This window comes from Pleurodeles waltl, chromosome 1_1, assembly GCF_031143425.1.
Source record: "Pleurodeles waltl isolate 20211129_DDA chromosome 1_1, aPleWal1.hap1.20221129, whole genome shotgun sequence".
In the NCBI taxonomy this organism is placed as follows: domain Eukaryota; kingdom Metazoa; phylum Chordata; class Amphibia; order Caudata; family Salamandridae; genus Pleurodeles; species Pleurodeles waltl.
Window position 1 is genome coordinate 836,854,881 of NC_090436.1, and position 20,288 is coordinate 836,875,168.

The 20,288-nt window shown below is 42.7% G+C and overlaps 1 protein-coding gene across 1 annotated transcript in view; it reads left to right on the forward strand.

Moving 5' to 3' along the window:
• The window catches only part of LOC138301836 (transmembrane channel-like protein 2-A), a 536,847-nt gene that overhangs the window by 101,360 nt on the left and 415,199 nt on the right, over window positions 1-20,288 (forward strand). Inside the window, exon 6 of the mRNA XM_069242355.1 lies at window positions 3,240-3,330. Within this exon, the coding sequence (XP_069098456.1) occupies window positions 3,240-3,330 (91 nt within the window). The remainder of the gene's footprint in view (window positions 1-3,239; window positions 3,331-20,288) is intronic.

Here is a 20,288-nt window from a genome sequence, read left to right on the forward strand (position 1 = left end):
TAGATGCGGTACAGGGAGGCATTGTATTTGGTTACAAGTTTTTAAAAACATTTTATCCACCGGCCAGTGGTTGTAGGTGGAAAAGCTGTACATGATAAAATGTCAATAAAACAGATTCAATCCTAAACAATATGTATATCTTCTGACACTCTACCTATTGAACCTCTATCTGGAGGTGGATAAAAAGGGCGAACTTCCCTCAGATCTGTGAAAAAAACCCCGATCTTCATAATACCGAGGGAGGCCAAACCCAAGTAAAGGTGTGAAAAGCTACAAAGACAATTATTTGGCACCTTAGAATTGCAAGGGAAACACCATGTGGAAGGGTATTTGGCTCAAAGAAATAGGCAGGCTTTGTGGATTCAGGGTACATGGCTTGATTGGTATCTCCACGTTTGGTGATATAATCGAACATGGAGAACTCAAGCCCTGTTGACCTTTAGTAGAGATTACAAATTACTCCCCCCCCAGTTTTTCAAATATGTGCAGTTAAGACATGCATGGCAGGCAGAGGATTTGCCTGACACTGAAATACCAGAGTATGCTCCCCTTGAGGGGAGGCTGCTACAGGAAAAGATAAATAAAGGAGCGATCACTCTCACATACAAAACACTGAATAACAATATGCTCAATAATTTAGTAGCACTCTGGGAGAGGTGATAGCGTGATGTGGGGGAAATGGACAGTGTTGATTGGGAATCCACATAGATGCATCCCAGTGAAGTGGCCATTAAGTCCAGACTGTGCTCAATCCAGTTTAAAGTCCTGCATAGGGCATACTACGACAGATAGAGATTGCACACCATGGGTAGGGCCGCTACCCGAACCTGTCTCCAGTGTCACGTAGCAAAGCAAGATTTCCAACACACATTATGGGGGTGCTCCAGTATTCAAGTGTACTGGGCCAAGATAATGAGAGCTTAGTGCCATTTTGGATATCTCACTCCCGATTGACCCCAAGTATGTTAAATTGGGAACCCCAAGTGATGTTGACGCTCCACGCTCCCAAATATATTCAGTGCCCTTGGCTTAGTGGTAGCCAAAAGAGACATGGCAAGGTGCTGATTGTGGGGTGCAGAGGTGCCCACTCTCCATGAGTGGAAAAGGGGGATTGACCTCTACATGATGGTAGAGAAAGTCACATACCACAGCAAGGTGTGCCCCCCCCCCCCAAAATTCGTAAGGCGTGGGGTCTATGGATGGACTGTTACGGCTTGGGACTGTTAGACGATGACAAAGGGCCTAGAAACAGTGCAGAACACCACACCACACAAGGGTAAGATGACTACATATGATGTAAATGAAGTATTCTATGCCAAGATATGATGATGGAGGCTTGATGCAGACAGCGGCACAGTGGCCGGTAAATACTGCTGTTCTCTTACTGATTTGTCCCTGTGCTGAAACGTGTGCTGTGTTATTGTCCTTTTTACATGCGTCCTACTGTGTTACCATGCACATGGTTGTTACAAAATAAAAAAATAAAACATTAACAAAAAATGAAATAATAATCTTTGTGAATAGTTAACAAACATATTCAGTAGCTACTGTTTGGCGTGAATGAGATTTGATGGTAATCATTGGTGATACGCTAATGAGCTATGATTTTATGTCTGTAACAGTACATGCCAAAACATCAGTTTACACAAGCATTTGAAACAGTGATATCAATGTGTAGCTACTCAGATTTCACAACAGAATGCATAACATACTCCTCTACTTTGGGTGTCAGAAATGTCACTCAGTTTTGAGAAGCATAAGCTGTTAAAATTAAAAAGCATAAATCATTAGCTGTGGGCCAGTGCCGGCCTTAAAATATTTCTGGCCCTGTGCAGAGTACACTGTATAGGCCCCCCTATGTTTCTCATTGCTAATTATTTTATTTTAGTAGACTATGAACAAGTATAACAAGACAAATTTCTGTGAAATTGCTGAGACATTTTCGGACAGTCTGCTAAATGAGGATGTGAAACATACACACTAGTGATGATTAAATTATTGGCCATTTTAAATTCTGTGCAAGCTTGCAGTATTCTGGTTATTGGCTTCTGTGAGTCTGTGTTTTTCAAGCCTTAGTAAGTTCCATTAAGGAGTCTTTAGTACATTGAAAACACATTTGAAAGGTGGCAGGATCTAAACTAGTATGGTGCTCTGCTGCAGAGGACAGGTAGACCCTACACCACATTTGAAAGCTTGAGCTCCTAATCTAAGGTGGAAAACAGCTGACCACTTACAGCCTGCGCTTTAAAATAAGCGACACCCAAGGCAGCTAGCAGTAATCCACGGAGGCACTGTGTCCTTATGTTACTTGCTACTGTTCTATGATCTCGGAGTTAGCAGTGGCATAGCCAGTGTTTACAGGGACCATGAAAAGCCTCCAGATTTCTGTGGGACATGTCAGTTTACAAGGCTTTTGAGCCACACACACTCCTTCTGCCTCATTGCTCCATTGTTCCTTTGTTGCCTCCATAGCTGACCTCACCCAGCTGTGAGCGCTGGCCGATGAAAGCACCGGCGCTGAGGGGCAGGCACTTTGACCTTGATGGTACACTTCTGTGAAATTTTCATAGACATTTCTGGGCCCTCCTTAGTTGCAGGCCCTGTGTGACCGCTCAATTCGCACACCCCTAGGGCCGGCACTGCTGTGGGCCCTCGGTCCCAGTGTTAACAAATCTTTACTCATGGTAAAGCTTTCTCTTTTCTCAAAGTGATACATCTCTTGTGATTGTTACTCAGATTCATAGATTCATAACCATGGAGTTTTTCCTGCACCTCTTGTAACAAAGCAATTTCATGAATGAGAACATCAACAAATCCATATTTCCATACACTGTTTGGTATTGTTTCAGATTAGGCTTGTTGATGATGGCATTTCAGAGTTAGGAGTTCAGTAGTAGTGCTCAAGAGTGATATCACGAGTGGGTCATGGGGTCCAAAACTGATTTATTTTCCAATATAAGACTTCTGGAATATGATACCTACCATTTTATGCAAACTATGAGCTTTTTGAATTTGACTGAAGGTATGTCTTTCTACATCTGACTGAATTCAACTGACATACCTGTTCTAAATATAACAATGCATGCTCCTGCTGTGGTAACAATGTCTATGTTTTTTCTCTGGAGGTCAGTATGCAGTACATTAAATAAATACATGCAAAACATGAGAAAACAGCACATTGATAAACTTGCACAAATGTAAGTCAAATGTTTGATATCAATTATCACTCTTATCACTAGGGATGCACAAGGCTTTGTGGAAAAGTTTGAAGGTGCATTAGGAAAGGGAAAAGGGAGAAAATTTTATGCCTACAAAGTAATGATGACAAAGGTATGTAGCAAAAATCTGTCACATCTAAATATGTTTTGATGCATGTTTATGTCCATGGATTGATTTGTGTAAATGTTGATATGTGGTAGAAAAAAGTTCTGGATTGTGTCATAACTTTAACTCCATTGAAAAAATGACCGGCACTGCCCACAAAAACTACTTAGATGCCTTTCAAAGTAGGTAAAGTATAGGTAATATGAAGTGAGTTGCTTCAAATTTCCCAAGTTGATCGTGACACACGATGGCTTGCTCCGGGGGTAGACCCAATTATATAGAGGCCACTAAAGTCTTTGCATCTATTTCCAGAAAAAACTTCATGTTACGTTTGCTGTCTCTACTTAGGCTCAGGAAAAGGAGGAGCCGGCATATATTAGTTTCCCAGTCCAAAATCAGAATGACGTAACTGCATCCATATCCAATGGGGTCTTGCGTCAAGCCCCCAGGGATGGGGTCCCTTGGACCATTACATGGTTTGAGAAGTGGAGCCACACACACACTGTGACCAATCTATAACTATACCTTAATGGTTGCCACTGTGTAGTTATAGTTAGGACCGGGTTTACTTAGGAAATACGTTTTTGGTTTGTTAATATGTAGGAAAGTACCATCTTGCCTGGCATGTTACCCCAATTTTTACATGTATGTAAGTTTGTTTTTGCCTGTCTCACTGGGATCCTGGTAGACAGGACCCCAGTGCTCATGGTTTGTGGCCTGAATGTGTATACCTGTGTAGTGACTAACTGTGTCACTGAGGCCCTGCTAACCAGAACCTCAGTGCTTATGACCATTTTTACCAATTCTAATTGGCACACTGGAACACCCTTATAATTCCCTGGTATATGGTACCTCGGTACCCAGGGTATTGGGGTTCCAGGAGATCCCTATGGGCTGCAGCATTTCTTTTGCCACCCATAGAGAGCTCAGACAAATCTTACACAAGACTGCCACTGCAGCCTCAGTGAAATAATGCACTCGTTATTTCACAGCCATTTTCACTGCACTTAAGTAACTTATAAGTCACCTATATGTCTAGCCGTCAATTGCTGAAGGTTAGGTGCAAAGTTACTAAGTGTGAGGGCACCCTTGCACTAGCAAAGGTGCCCCCACATAGCTCAGGGCCATTTCCCTGGACTTTGTGAGTGCGGGGACACCATTACACGCGTGCACTACACATAGGTCAATACCTATATATAGCTTCACAAACGTAACTCCGAATATGGCCATGTAACATGTGTAAGATCCTGGAATTGTCCCCCCATGCCAAATCTGATATTGGGGTGCCAATCCCATGCATCCCCGGGGCTCCACTGTGGACCCCGGGTACTGCCAAACCAGCTCTCTGAGGTTTTTTCTGCAGCTACTGCTGCTGCCAACCCACAGACAGGGTTCTGCCCTCCTGGAGTCTGGCAGCCCAGTCCAAGGAACGCAGAAGAAAGAATTTCCTCTGAGCTGAGAGAGGGTGTTACACCCTCTCCCTTTGGAAATAGGTGTTAAAGTCTGGGGAGGAGTAGCCCCCCCAGCCTCTGGAAATGCTATGAAGGGCACAGATGGTGCCCTCCTTGCATAAGCCAGTCTATGCCGGTTCAGGGAACCACCAGACCTTGCTCTGGCGCGAAACTGGACAAAGTGACCACTCCCAAGTCCATCACCACCCCAGGGGTGGTGCCCAGAGCTCCTCCAGTGTGTCCCAGACCTCTGCCATCTTGGATCCAGAGGTGTGAGAGCACTCTGGAGGCCTCTGAGTGGCCAGTGCCAGCAGGTGACGTCAGAGACCCCTCCTGATAGGTTCTTATCTGACTAGGTGGCCAATCCTCCACTGAGGGCTATTTAGGGTCTCTCCAGTGGGCTTTTCCTCAGATAACGACTTGCAAGAATTCATCAGAGTTCCTCTGCACCTCTCTCTTCGACTTCTGCCAAGGATCGACCGCTGACTGCTCCAGGACACCTGCAAAACTGCAACAAAGTAGCAAGATGACTACCAGCGACATTGTAGCGCCTAATCCTGCCGGCTTTCTCAACTGTTTCCTGGTGATGCATGCTTTGGGAGCTGCCTGCCTTCATCCTGCACTGGAAGCCATGAAGAAATCTCCTGTGGGTCGACAGAATCTTCCCCCTGCTCCAGCATGCACCAAACTTCAGCGTCACCGGTACTCTGGGACCACTCTCATCCTGATGAGCGTGGCCCCTGGAACACAGGTGGTGGACCCAAGTGACCCAGACTTACCAGTGGTCCAACTGTCCAAATTTGGAGGCGGTAAGTCCTTGCCTCCCCTCTACAGACTGTAATCCTGTGCACGCGTGAACTGCAGCTGCTAGGGCTTCTTGCACCTTTCCAAGGAATCCTCCATGCACAGCCAAGCCCAGGTCCCCAGCGCTCCGTCCTACATTGCTGAACTCCCTGAGTTGACCTATGGATTCGGGGGACCCTCTTTTGTAGTGTTGAGACAACCGCCTTACTCAGTCTTCTTGAACCCATGTTCAAGGACTTCTGGGGGTGCTACTGTTGTATTCTTTCATTTACAATTATTGGGGGATCTCTTTAAAGAATGTGGAGGTTTAGAATGGATATACGTGGGGAAGCTGGAATGGAATGTGAGGGTGGAACGGGGCAGACATTGCACGTTAGAAACTGAAGAGATCGGATGCGCTTTGCTTCTCTCAATAAATATTGGAAAATATACTGTGTTCCTGCGTCCTGCATACAACAGAATTTGGCGACGAGGATGGGATGGAGGACCCTTTTGTGACGCTTTCTATGTTTTGTTGCTGCCGGAGTTCTGTCGATCCTGCTGCTGATCGGGCATTCGTAGAAAGACATCCGAAGAAGGAGAAAGACGTCAAATCAAAAAACGACGCTGATTAAGAGACGTGTCTTATGCTTCTGACAATACGGACGGGCAAGTATACTTTATTGCCCTCGTGTGTTGTATTTTTTTTTTTTTTTGACTTCTTCACGGGAAGTGGAAACAGTTTCAGTTGGGGTTGCTTAGCAACCAGAGACGCTTCTCTGCGCGAGCACGCTTTGTAAAACGCTTGCTGCGTTTCATTCCTCTTTCTCATTGTGATGTTTTTTTTCCAGGTCTGTTATGGTTGCTTAGCAACCGCAGACGCTTATCATCGTGGACTCTAATTAGAAAACGCAGGCTATTTTTATTTACAGACTATTTCCTTCTACAAAGTACTGTAAAGTGGCAAGTCTTATAAACGACTGTGAAACTATTTTTCCCTGGATATTTACTGGTATCCCCAGTTTTGACCTGCCTCTTATCTAAGTCTTTCATAATATAGCCTGTTTACAATATTTTACAACAGATAAATTGTAGATATTTTTTTCTTTTCCCTTTTCCATTAAAAAAAAACAAAAAAAACAAACACAACTAAACTAAAATGCAATTTGAGCCTCCTGTGAAGTTTTTACAACTAAAAGGGGACCCATCTATTCCTTGGTCTATGGTCTAGGTGGAAGGAAGAATTTTTAACTTACCTAAAAGCAATTGATGAAGATGGAATGTCTCAGGAGAGGATGAAGAACATTTTATTACATTGTTTAGGCTCAGAAGGGCAGCTCATTTTTAGGACGCTACCACAAGTAATGGTTCAAGATGAAGAAATTGATGTGTTCAATGATGCCTTATGCAAACTTGAAAATAGATTTAAACCAACCACGAGCATTGCATTGAACAGATTAAAATTTTATACCAGAACTCAACAGGAAGGTAAAGCATTTGATGAATTTTTGACGAGTTTACGCAGTCTGTCTATGCACTGTAATTTTGGACCCATCACCGATGAGATGATCAGGGATCAGATCATCGTGCATGTGAGGAGCAAAAGATTCAGGAACAATTATGGGTGATGGGGGATCCAAAGTTACAGGATGTAATAAATACGTCGAAAACACTGGAACAATCGGAAAAATTAATGAGGACAGTACAAAACACTGAGAAAAGTAACTCATCAAATTGGGATGTGGTCGGAGCTGTTGGCAACAATACTGGCTATAATAAGTTCACATTGAAGGGCACTACAGGAAACAAGAAGGATGATAGAAACAAGAAAATAGTAAGAATGTCATATAATTGGTGCATGAGTTTGAGTCACATTGCAAATTCTTCTCAATGCCCTGCAATTGGTAAAGAATGCAACAAATGTGGAAAGTTTGGACACTTTGTCAGAGTGTGTAGGGATATGAAAGGTGGTGATGGCAATGATAAAAGGAAAATCTCTTATGTGCAGGATGAGAGGGAAAAAGGGGTAGTGCTTTCTGTTAAAAATGATGTCATCGACAAAACTGGGAAGGAAGTGAAACAGCCTAAGTGTACTATAGTGGTTGAAGGTCAAGAACTGGAACTCATGGCGGATTCTGGTTCTCCTTGGACGATCATCACTTGTGATTATTTTGCGGAAAAGTTTAAGTCGCTTTGGAATGCATCTGATTTGGCTTCTTCAGACATTGTGGCTAAAGGGTTTGACGGTACAGCAATCAATATTCTGGGATATGTGGAGACTTTTGTGTCTTTTAAAGGGCGTACTGCTGTAATCAAAATGTATGTTGCTGAGAAAGGTGTTAACGTCCTGGGCTGGAGGGACCAAGCTGAGCTGAGAATAATTCTGAACCCCAGGGCAAGGGAACCAGTGATGTTGCTGGGGGTTTGGGAAAAGTCTAGTTGGATTACATCCAAATTTCCTAAAGTGTTTTCTGAAACATTGGGCAAGTTGAAAAATTACAGCCATAGGATTAGGCTTAAAGAGAATGCTAAACCTGTTGTGCAGAAATTAAGAAATGTTCCCATTGGTATACGTGAGGAGTTGAAAAATATCTTGGAAGAAATGGTGAATGAGGTTGTCATTGAAGAAGTGGAGTCATCTGAGTGGATTTCACCCATTGTTTTAGCTCGTAAACCAGATAGCTCATTGAGACTGTGTGTTGACCTGAGAGCCTTGAATGCTAGTATCATAGTTAATTGCCATCCCCTACCAAATATTAATGAAGTTGTTAGCATGCTTGAGGGAGCAAAAATACTCTCTATGTTGGATTTGAGGTCGGCCTATCACCAGATTGAACTCACGGAAGACTCACGTAATCTCACTGCATTTATCACGCCACAAGGTCTATACCAATTTAAACGTATTACTTTTGGATTGGCATCAGCGGTATCTGTGTTTCAGAGAGCAATGTTTATAATGTTCAAGGATATGGACAAATATGTTAACTGTTTCCAAGATGATGTTTGGATATATTCTAAAGACGAAGAGGAACACAGAGACCATCTTAAAAAAGTGTGCGATGTATTCAATAGGAATGGACTAACCCTGAAGTTTAAGAAATTTCATTTTTTGGCAGAGTCAGTTGATTATTTGGGGCACACCATCTCAGGGAACGGGGTTGTGCCCAAATGTTCTCTGGTTAAAGCTATAGTTGATGCACCTATGCCTGACAATCAGGAGAAACTCTTGTCCTTTGCTGGGTTGTGTAAATACTACAGCAAATTTATTGAGAATTTTGCGACTAAAATGGAACCTTTAAGAGAGTTAAGCCGTAAAAATGTGGAGTTTGTGTGGTCGGATAGGCAGGAACGAGCATATGAGGCTATAAAAAAGGAAATTGCGTGTGCACCTACTCTCAGACCTTTCAATATCAAAGCTCACTGTATTGTGACAGTGGATGCCAGTATGTATGGTGTTGGGGGTGTACTGTCACGAAGAGTTGGAAAGAATGAATGCAATGTTACGTTTGCTTCTCGCACTTTGAACGATGCAGAGAGGAGGTATGCAATTATCGAGAAGGAGATGGTCTCATGTGTTTGGGCTATTGTAAATTTTCACAACTACATATGGGGCTCACGGTTTGTACTTCGTATGGATCACAAACCCCTGGTAGGCATTTTATCCCCGGGTGGTGGTTGGAATGCCACTGTTCGGATTGCAAGTTTGGTATCGAGACTACAGCAGTATTCCTTCAATGTTGAGTATGTACCAGGGAAAAGCAATTCAGTGGCTGATTGTTTGTCGCAACTACCTCAAGAAGCCCCTGATAAGCCAGAGAGAGGCGAATCTGGAGATTTGGACATTGTTTCTGTGGTGTCTGAATTCATAGCCAAAGAGTTTAAAGCTGTGGAAGAGAAGGAATAGTTTGAAAAGGATCAAGAGGATTCTGTGTTACAGCAAGTCAAAGGTTATGTGAGATCGGGTTGGCCAAGGAAGGAAAGAGTTTTAGAAGAGGTGGCCCCTTTCTTTAAGATAAGAGAGGAGTTGGAAATTCCTTGTTTAAGAGAGGGAAGTGTATTCCACCTATGGGCATGCAATCGGTGATTTTAAGTTTGGCCCATCTTGGTCACCCAGGAATGTCATCCATGAAAAAATGTATACGTACCTCTTTTTGGTGGCGTGGCATGGATAAGATGGTGAGGAGGACGGTTAGGGAGTGTAGTGTATGTATTAGTGCTGAAAAAATGCTGAAGACTGTGCCTGCGCCTTTGCGTCCTGTTCCGTGGCCAGATTCCCCATGGCAAAAGTTGGGGTTGGACATTTCTGGTCCATTCCCATTTCTACCTCATGAAGCAAGGTTTGCTTTGGTGCTTGTTGATTACCATTCCAAGTGGCCAGAGGTAAAGTTGGTACCACAGGTGACCTCGACTGTGGTTATTGAATTCCTTAAGGAGGTATTTGCTAATGAAGGGTATCCTGAGACTCTTGTATCTGACAATGGTGTTCAACTTGTCTCAAAAGAGATGCAGAGTTTCCTCAAGTACTGCAACATCAAACATGTGACCACTTCTTTATATGAACCACAAGAGAATGGTCAGGTGGAGAGATTTAATTGCCTACTTAAGGAATGTATTGGTTGGGCACGGAGCTTTGGAGGAGCTTGGAAGGAGAAAGTGATGGAGAAGCTATGGTATTACCCTATTACCCCTCTTAGCACCACAGGTGTTAGTCCGTTTAGATTGTTAAGGGGTAGAGATCATGGGGGTCATTCTGACCCTGGCCGGCGGCAGAAGCCGCCGGCCTGGCTGGAACCGCCAGAATACCGCTGCGCGGTCAAAAGACCGCCGCGGGTATTCTGGGTTTCCCGCTGGGCTGACGGGCGACCGCCAGAAGGCCGCCCGCCAGCCCAGCGGGAAACACCCTTCCATGAGGATGCCGGCTCCGAATGGAGCCAGCGGAGTGTAAGGGGTGCGACGGGTGCAGTTGCACCCGTCGCGATTTTCAGTGTCTGCATGGCAGACACTGAAAATCATGGTGGGGCCCTGTTATGGGGGCCCCTGTAGTGCCCATGCCATTGGCATGGGCACTGCAGGGGCCCCCAGGGGCCCCACGACACCCCATACCGCCATCCTGTTCCTGGCGGCCAAAACCGCCAGGAACAGGATGGCGGTATGGGGGTCGGAATCCCCATGGCGGCGCAGCAAGCTGCGCCGCCATGGAGGATTCCCCAGGGCAGTGGAAAACCGGCAGTACACCGCTGGTTTTCCGTTTCTGACCGCGGCTGTACCGCCGCAGTCAGAATGCCCAAGGGAGCACCACCAGCCTGTTGGCGGTGCTCCCGCGGTCGTTGGCCCTGGCGGATTTTACTGCCAGGGTCAGAATGACCCCCCATGTGTCTAAGCTTTGTCCCTGGTGGTTTAAACAGACAGATATGTGGCAAAGGTGCTGGTGAGCTTGATATTGAGAAAGTTAAAGATTTTGTGATGGTAAAACAGGGAAAAAGCAAGGAATCATATGATAGGAAGTGGAAGGTGAGAGAGCCAACATTAACTGTAGGTGATTGGGGTAGGGTAAGAAAACCAGGATTGATAAGAAAAGGCATGCCTAAGTTTGGAAAAGCCATGAAGGTTGTGAAGGTGTTCAATAAGAAGGTGGTTACACAGGATGGCAGAGTTTGGAATGTTAACAGACTGGCAAAGTGTCCTCCTGAACAGGGTGGTGAATTGGATCTTATGGGTTTGGGGTCTATAGTGAGTAAGAGGTCTGTAGAACCCATTTGTGCGGATGTGAGTGGTAGTGGTGTCAGAGGTGTGGTTGATGAAGCTGGAAATTTTGTTGGGACTGGAAGTTCTGAGTACAATAGAGTTTGGGAGAGTAATGAGAGCAATGAAAGGAGTGGTATGGATGAAAGTGTGGAAGATGATTGCATTGCATCAAGAGTGAAGTTCGATGGGCGTATTAGAAATCTTCACGGTTAGCTGATTATGTGTAAATATGTATGCTATAATACATCTTGTTCTTGGTCTATACCATTATAATTATTTGTTTCACTTTAGGTTGTTACTCCATTTGTTTATTTTGTTAAGGGGGGAAATGTGTTGTATTCTTTCGTTTACAATTATCGGGGGATCTCTTTAAAGAATGTGGAGGTTTAGAATGGATATACGTGGGGAAGGTGGAATGGAATGTGAGGGTGGAACGGGGCAGGCATTGCACGTTAGAAACTGAAGAGATCGGATGCGCTTTGTTTCTCTCAATAAATATTGGAAAATATACTGTGTTCCTGCGTCCTGCATACAACAGCTACCTTCTTGTGTGTGGGCTCTCTACGTTGCAGAGGGCCTCCTCTGTCTCCTCTCCCAAGTGGCGACATCCTGGTCCTTCCTGGGACTGGGCAGCACCCTTTTTCTTCAACTGCAACTCTTGCAGCTAGCAAGGCTTGTTTGCAGTCTTTTGCCAAAGAAACAACTCTGCATCCTCCAGCACTCCATGGGACACCTTCTGCACAAAAGATAAGTTCTGAGCACCTTTCGTTGTTGCAGAATCTTTAGCTTCTTCCATCCGGAGGCAGCCATTTTGCACCTTCATCCGGGTTTTAGTGGGCTCCTGCCTCCCCTGGGCACTTTCACGACTCTTGGACTTGGTCCCCTTCCTTTGCAGGTCCTTAGGTCCATGAATCTGTCTTCAGTGCATTGCAGTCTGTTGTGGTCTTTGTAAAATCCTCTATCATGAGTTTAGTGTGTTTCTGGGGAAATAGCAGTACTTTACTCCTACTTTCCAGGGTCTTGGGGTGGGGTATCTTGGACACCTTTAGTGTTTTCTTACACTCCCAGAGACCCTCTACACACTACACTAGCCTAGGGGTCCATTTGTGGTTCGCATTCCACTTTCATAGTATATGGTTTGTGTTGCCCGTAGGCCTATTGCATCCTATCGTATTCTACAGTGTTTGCACCACTGTCTGACTGTTTTACTTACCTGATTTTGGTTTGTGTGTATATTTTGTGTATTTTACTTACCTCACAAGGGAGTATATCCTCTGAGATATTTTTGGCACATTGTCACTAAAATAAAGTACCTTTATTTGTAGTAACCCTGAGTATTGTGTTTCTTATGATATAGTACCTACATGATATAAGTGGTATAGTAGGAGCTTTGTATGTCTCTTAGTTCAGCCTAAGCTGCTCTGCTATAGCTACCTCTATCAGCCTAAGCTGCTAGAACACTACTAATCTACTAATAAGGGATAACTGGACCTAGCACAAGGTGTAAGTGCCATCAGGTACCCACTGTAAGCCAAGCCAGTCTCCTACATAATAACTTTGGCACTGTTTGACAAATATTCACAAATATTCACAAAATGTTCCACAAAAAAAGTTATGCCATCTCAGCTCCTTCGTGAAATCTTTTGGGGTGGTCTATCAGCAGAGACCAAGAAAAAAACAGATGCCTCAAAACACATTTCCCCATGTAAATACCCATGCAAACATTTAGCAATACTACAGCCAAAATGGAACAGAATTACAGAAAATTTTGGCAGAAAACCAGCTCTTTACCCAGGAAGTGTGCGCTTTGTGATTTGGTATAAATATGTTAAGTAGTTTTTATGAAATTAAGTTTCAGAATTCATGTACATATAGCAACACTGTACCACTGTATAACTACTGCGGCATGTGTGAGGCCAAAACACATGATCTTATTAGCTGGTCACAACATGACAAGAAGTTGTGGCTGCCATTTTATGACTTGAAGATTTGTTGTAGAAAATAACTATAAAAAAGGAATAAAGGGGCAGGGTAGGGGTACCCTTATCCCCAGGCCCTTATGACATTCCCAGAAGGGCTCCCACTAGGTTTATGCGGTCAAACGCTGTCCTGGTGTAACTTTGAGGTAATACTGTAGTACCAAATAAAAAGGTGGTGCCTTGGGGCGCTTTATGACCATCGGGGGTGGGCAGCAGCTGGGTCTTGGCTGCCCGTGGGGAGTGGGCTACAGGGTCTGGCCCTTGCCATGTGGCCAACCCTAGCCATGAACAGCCAAAGGTTGTGCAGGAGGGGGTTGGCCATCTACAGGGTGTTGGGCGCAACACCAGGCCACAGGCTATCGTTTCCCTCAGCCTACAGTGAAGCCACTACACCAGTTGCTCTACTTTAAGCTTAGAGATCAGAATTGGCCAGGTGGTCCTTCTCCAGGGGAGCAGAGGCTACAGCACCAGCTGATCTGGTAGATTAGGGAGCATTTGGCCAACTTAAAAATTAACCCATTTGTCTTTTGCTCCTAGAAAAGAACACTTGCCTGTTAGTTTGTTTATGAAAAGAAAAATAGATTAGCAAGCAGGTTTTACAGCACTCAAATGTGATGAAAACAAATCTGCTTGGATACACTTTAATCACAGATATTATACCCAGCCTGGGTATTCTAAATGTGGTGAACTGTTTGCCCGCCTGGCAGTTTGGCAGGTCACCTGCAGAAAGATAAATTACCTACCCAAGTTTTTATTTTACTCACCATACATGCTCCTTGCACTGCATGAAATAAAGCATTGATTCAGAATTCTCTAGACCCCTTTGTTATTTGATCTTTAGTATTTTATTCATACATTAGTCATAACTGTGAATGACGAATGTATGCTTAATATAATAAGCACTAAATACCAAGTGAGCTATTTTGTCAAGAACTTCATGATGAGTTTCCTTCTTGATTGCCAAGGAAATGGCAAATTCGTCCATTATCCATGGTATCACTCTACATAAGATATGTAACAAAAATAATGATTTACTCTGGGGAAATAAAAAGTTATCACAAAGAAAAAGAACATATCATTCATAATTCTTTTAACAACTTTATTATGCACTTTGATTGGTAAAACATAACGAGGCACATTAATCACAGCATACAATATTATATATTAGCAAATCAAATATAGAAAGAAGGCAGACAGTGTCATAATCTTTCATCTTAGGTCTGATACATTGTTGTTAAGGCGGATATGGGTGTGAGGGATACTGAGATGTTTTTCCACCTCTCTCATACACATAGACAAATATATGGGCCCTTCAAAAGGCATCAATTCTATCGTAAGCAATTTAGCCTAACAAGGAAAAGAAATACTATTCATCATGAGTAGGTGGAATGTACTCGGATCATGGGGAATCCTCCGCTGATGCTGAGGGTGAGAGGACCCACAAATCTGAGGCTCAGAGTGTCTTAGACATTGTAAGATGTAGGCCCCTGTAGTAATACTCCACGTGGGTAGTTGAAGTAGTAAGTTTATTCAGAAGTAAGTATATTCATACAGCCCCTCACACCAAACCTTCTCTTCTCTTCCCAGGTTGTCTTCAACTGCCAACCTACCGAATCTCCAACATCCCACTATTCCACATCATTGACATACCAATACCACATTCTAACATTTCTTATTACACTCTGGTCATTCTCCTCTCTCATATGTGTCTCCTTTTCTTTGTCATTCCTTGTTATACCACTATTATCTTCCATCCAATCATAATTTCTCTTGCTCATTTCTCCATTTTCCTGCCTACATTTTGCCATGCAACTCAAATGCCATACCTTCCTGTCACTCAATAATGCAGAATTACAAAATAATTTGCACACTTTCATGGGCTTGAAAAATTTGCTTTCACCTTTGCGTATTGTACCATCTTTTTTTACTCTAACCCACGATCCAACCTCCATTGGTACTAATTTAACATTTTGCTTCTTATTGTACCAATCCTTATACGCTTGTTTAGCATCAATAATCTTTCCCTTTACTCTCTCAGGGGACCATTCTACCCTTCTGCTCCCTAGCAATCACGCCAAATCCTTACTTATAGGTTCTCGACCCCTCATCATCACAAATGGGCTTTCTCCAGTACTCCTACTGGGAGTTATTCTATACGCCCACATCATTTTGTTTATCTCCACTTCCCAATTCACCCCACTACTAATGGCAAGCTGTATCGTCCCTTTTATGACTCGATTAAAGCTTTCCACTAAAACATTTCCTTCAGGGTGATACACTGAAGTTGGCCGATGAACAATACCATTCCTTTTCAAAAATTGTTTGAATGCTTCCGCTGTGAATTGTGGTCCATTGTCCGATATAATGTATTTTGGTAAACCTTCCGTCATAAAAATTTCATCAAGAAATCGTACCACATAATTACAGAATACTTTATCAGTTACTTTTATTTCTGGCCATTTTGTAAAATGGTCCATCACTACAATAATGTATTTTTTCTCACAATTCTCACTCTATCGGCCCCAATTATGTCAATACCAATTTTTCCCCATGACATATTTGGACACGACACCGGACATAATGGTGGCTTGAATGTTTTCTGCGCGTTGTCAGACCCACTGCATTCCAAACAGTCACGCACTAATCTTTCAATATCAGTGTCCAAACCTGGCCACCAATATGTATTTTTAATCCTTGACTTTGTTTTAGAAATGCCCAGATGTCCTTCATGGCACAATTTTATAACTTTACTTCTCAATATATTCTGGAGGTACAAATTTTCCACATCTCAACAACACACCTTGTTCCTCACTCAATTCACTCCGGACTTCCAAAAACTGCCTTCAATTTGATTTAAATGTATTTTTTACGGCCAACCTTTGTTCACATGACCCAAAATCTTTTGCAACTCTTTATCTTTTTTTATTGCATCTCTCCATTCCTGTACATCGATTCCAACCATTCCATCATCAAACAACATTGCCAGAGACTCTTCCTCGTCTTCACTTTCTTCAACCTTATCTGCTAGAATAGGCATACAGCTCAAAAATCTGCTACTCTATTTCTGATCCCAGGTATGTATATCACATCATAATTAAAATCCAATAACTTCACCGACATCCTGACTGACCTTGGTGAAGCTTTTTGTAAACCCAACATGGTAAGCACTCTGGTCAATGGTTTGTAATCTGTTCTCAATGATACTCTATAGCCCCATATGTATTGCCGAAAATGGGCTAAACCCCATGTACACACAAGAGTCTCCCTTTCTATAACAGAATATTTTTCTTCTGCTGAAGTTAAAGCCCGTGACGCAAAACCAACCACCCATTCATTATTCTCCTGATCTTGTTGTGACAACACTGCACCCAGTCCTTTTGTACTAGCATCTGTGGTGATATATATTTTACAACTTTCATCAAATCCCTTTAAAAATGGTGCCTCACTTATTTCTTTTTTAAGTCCTTTAAACTCCTTTTGGCATTCAACAGTCCACACAAACTTCACTTTATTTTTAACAAGTTGTCTAATCGCGTAGGTTTTTTCTGAGAACTTTTTTACATACTTTGCATAGAACTCTACCAATCCCAAAAAAGCTCTCACATCATCTTTATTCTGCAGACCTGGAGCATTTTGAATAGCTCTCACTAATTCTGCTTCTGGTTTTATCCCTTCTCTGCTTATTTCATGTCCTAAATACTTCACATTTCTCACAGATATTTTACACTTTTTGTATTCTTCCGTCAGACCTTTTCATTTTAAAAGTCTCTAAAACTTGTCTTAGTTTCTCATCATGCTCCTCCTTTGTATTTCCCATTATTAACACATCATCCTGGAAAAACATTACACCACCAATTTCCTCCAATAAATTACCCATTACTCTCTGAAACAATGCGGCAGCTGAGGCTAAACCAAAAGGTTCTCGTAAGAATTGGAAACATCCAAATGGTGTAATGAATGTTGTTAGTTTCCTACTGTCAGGATGTAACCTCACCTGATAATAAGCAGATGTTAAGTTTAATGTCGAAAACCAACTCCTTCCTCTAGTACTAGCAAACATTTTGTTAATTTTTGGTATGGGAAATTGATCTACCAATATATTTTTATTCAATTCTCTTAAATCCACACATAGCCTAACTTTTCCATTCGCTCGTCTTACAGCCACCAATGGAGAAACCCATTCAGCTGATTCCACCTGTTCTATTATACCTTCTCACACTAACTTCTTCAATTCCTGGGATACCTCCTTGCTAATAGAGAATGCTATATAGCGTTCATTATGGACACACAGTTTAGCATCATCCTTAAGCTTTATTTTATGACAAAAGTCATTCAAACATCCCACCTTTCCTGAGAATACCTTTCAGAAATGTTTGACCAATTGCGTACTGTCCGAGGTACTTTGTTCGCCTTCCATAGACAGCACAGGATCTGCACAGTTGGGGTTTGGAACAATACCAAGTTTCCCTTGGTCCTCCCACCCTAACACTGAAGGACCCCTTTCTGCCATATATAACTTGCATACCGCCTTCCTACCCTTAAACTTAAATTCCATGTTTCGATATCCTATTAACTCTATTTTTTCACCTGTGTAGCTCTTTGCTCTTACATCGTTTTTTTCTAAATAATCACCACCATCTTTCTGGAACTTATTGTTCCAAACATTCTTATCAACAATAGTAAATGGTGATCCAGAGTCCGCCATCACCTTTATCATAACACCACTCATATCTATGTCACACACCGGTTTACTTCTTCCTTCTTGTTCAATATTTAGCATATCATATTCTATGCAAAATACACCCCTTGAATCTGTATCTTCATCCAGAGTATCCGAACTCTCTTGAGAATGTACTTCCTCTTGAATATATTTAATCTTAACGTTCACATTGCTTTTACACACTCTCGCATAATGCCCCATCCTCTTGCAAACTGAACATTTTTGATTTCTAGCAGGACATTTTTTATTATCGGCTAGGTGTTCCGTACTTCCACACCGATAACACTTCTTGTTGCGGTCACTTCTATTACTCCATTTGTTCTCTTCTTTGTTTCTTACTTTACCTGTCTTGTTTTTAGTGAAGTCTTTTTCCCCCTTTACCATGTTCAACTGTATTTCACTCGCTACAGCTTTGGCACATTGCCCAGTGAGTTCCGCTTTCTTCACCAACGCAATAACCTCTTTTAACGGTGCTTCTCCATTCATCCATAATTTATCCTGTACATTTGGATTGCTTGTGTGCATTATTATTTGATCACAAATCAATTCCTCTTGTAACACCCCAAACCTACACATTTTAGCAAATTGTTTAAGCGCAGCCACATACTCCTCCACACTCTCTGTTTTCCCTTGCTTCCGTTGGAAAAATTTATACCGATCCACAGCAACACATACTATTGGAGAAAAATGTGCATCCAAGTCCTCCAAGGCTTGGCTGAATACATCCCCGTCTCCTTCCACTCTAACTTTTTTATCCATGTCATTGTGCCTTTTCAACCCCGCAGGACCATTACAATGTAGCAAAATGTTCTTTTTCTTTTCTGCTGAAAACTCTTCCTCTTCAAATGTCTCTATATAATTTAGAAAGTACTCTTTCCATTCTTGCCATCTCATTGAGGGTTCACCTTTAGCCAGAAGAAATGGTTGCGGTGTGGTTAAATTTAAAGTACTCATGCCTTTTTATATTGTAGTAAAATTAATATGTATTTCTTTGAAAAATTTTCATCAAATTGCGATTCTGAACAATTTTGTTTTAAAACATGTATTATGCAACCAATCCAAAATGGCACCTGCACATTGTACGTTTTCCCTGTTTACTCGTCCTGCCATCGCGTATAATCCTCGTTCAATGAAATATAATACCAATCCAAAATGGCGCCTGTCGTCTTGCCAGACGTCACACGTTGATCCAAGAAGCGTGCGTTAACTCTCCAAGCGTCACATGTTGCTCCTTTCCTCGCTCCGCTCTATTTCGCTCACTCTGGTCCTGTCAGCGCGCACTCAACTTCGGGACGTCGCGCCTTTAGCTCACGCCCCTCCAAACTGCAAATGACTCCGGCACAAATATCAAGAAGCCACTTTTTCAGGTATGCAACACTTTCCAATACCTCATTCCTCTCGAATTCTGTTGTTGCTGAGCACTCCTTATATTCTCATGTTGTCTCTGAGCACTCCTTATATTCTCATGTTGTCTCGGCGGTTGGTGTAGGGGGTCCCACGTCGCTCGTCGCTAATTCTGTAGTAATACTCCACGCGGGAAGTTGAAATAGTAAGTTCATTCAGAAGTAAGTATATTCATACAGCCCCTCACACCAAACCTTCTCTTCTCTTCCCAGGTTGTCTTCAACTGCCAACCTACCGAATCTCCAACATCCCACTATTCCACATCATTGACATTCCAATACCACATTCTAACATTTCTTAAAGGCCTACAAACATTACCATTACCACAGCCCCCTGTCCTATTTTGTCCCCGAATGCAAGTGATAAAGGGCAGCCAGGTAGCCTCAAATTTAGCCTGTCGATCACTAAGCACTGCAGTGATCTTATAGCATTTGTTTGTTCCATACTTTGCTCCACCATAGATTAACGGAGGGAGAATATGGCTGTTTCCACATTTGCACTATACGGAGGTGTGCCACTAATAAGAGATGTGACAGAAATCGACCTCGGAACGTTGTGGTGGGAAGAAACCTCTCTGTGCCAGGGTCTCCTAGAAGGAACAACAAGGGGTCATGTGGCAATGTGATATTGGTGATTTTATATACACATTGTGGAGGATTTTGTCCCAGAAGGATTGTATTGATGGGCAAGTCCACCATGTGTGTAAAAATGTGCCCAATTCACCACAGCCGTTCCAACATGAGTCAGAGCTTCCAAACATTCTGTACAATCGCACAGGTGTCAAATACCATTGCATGACAAGTTTGTAGGAATTTGCTTTACATCAGAGGCATATCAATGAACTAGACGCTGTCCGTCACACTGCTTTCCACGCATCCTCAG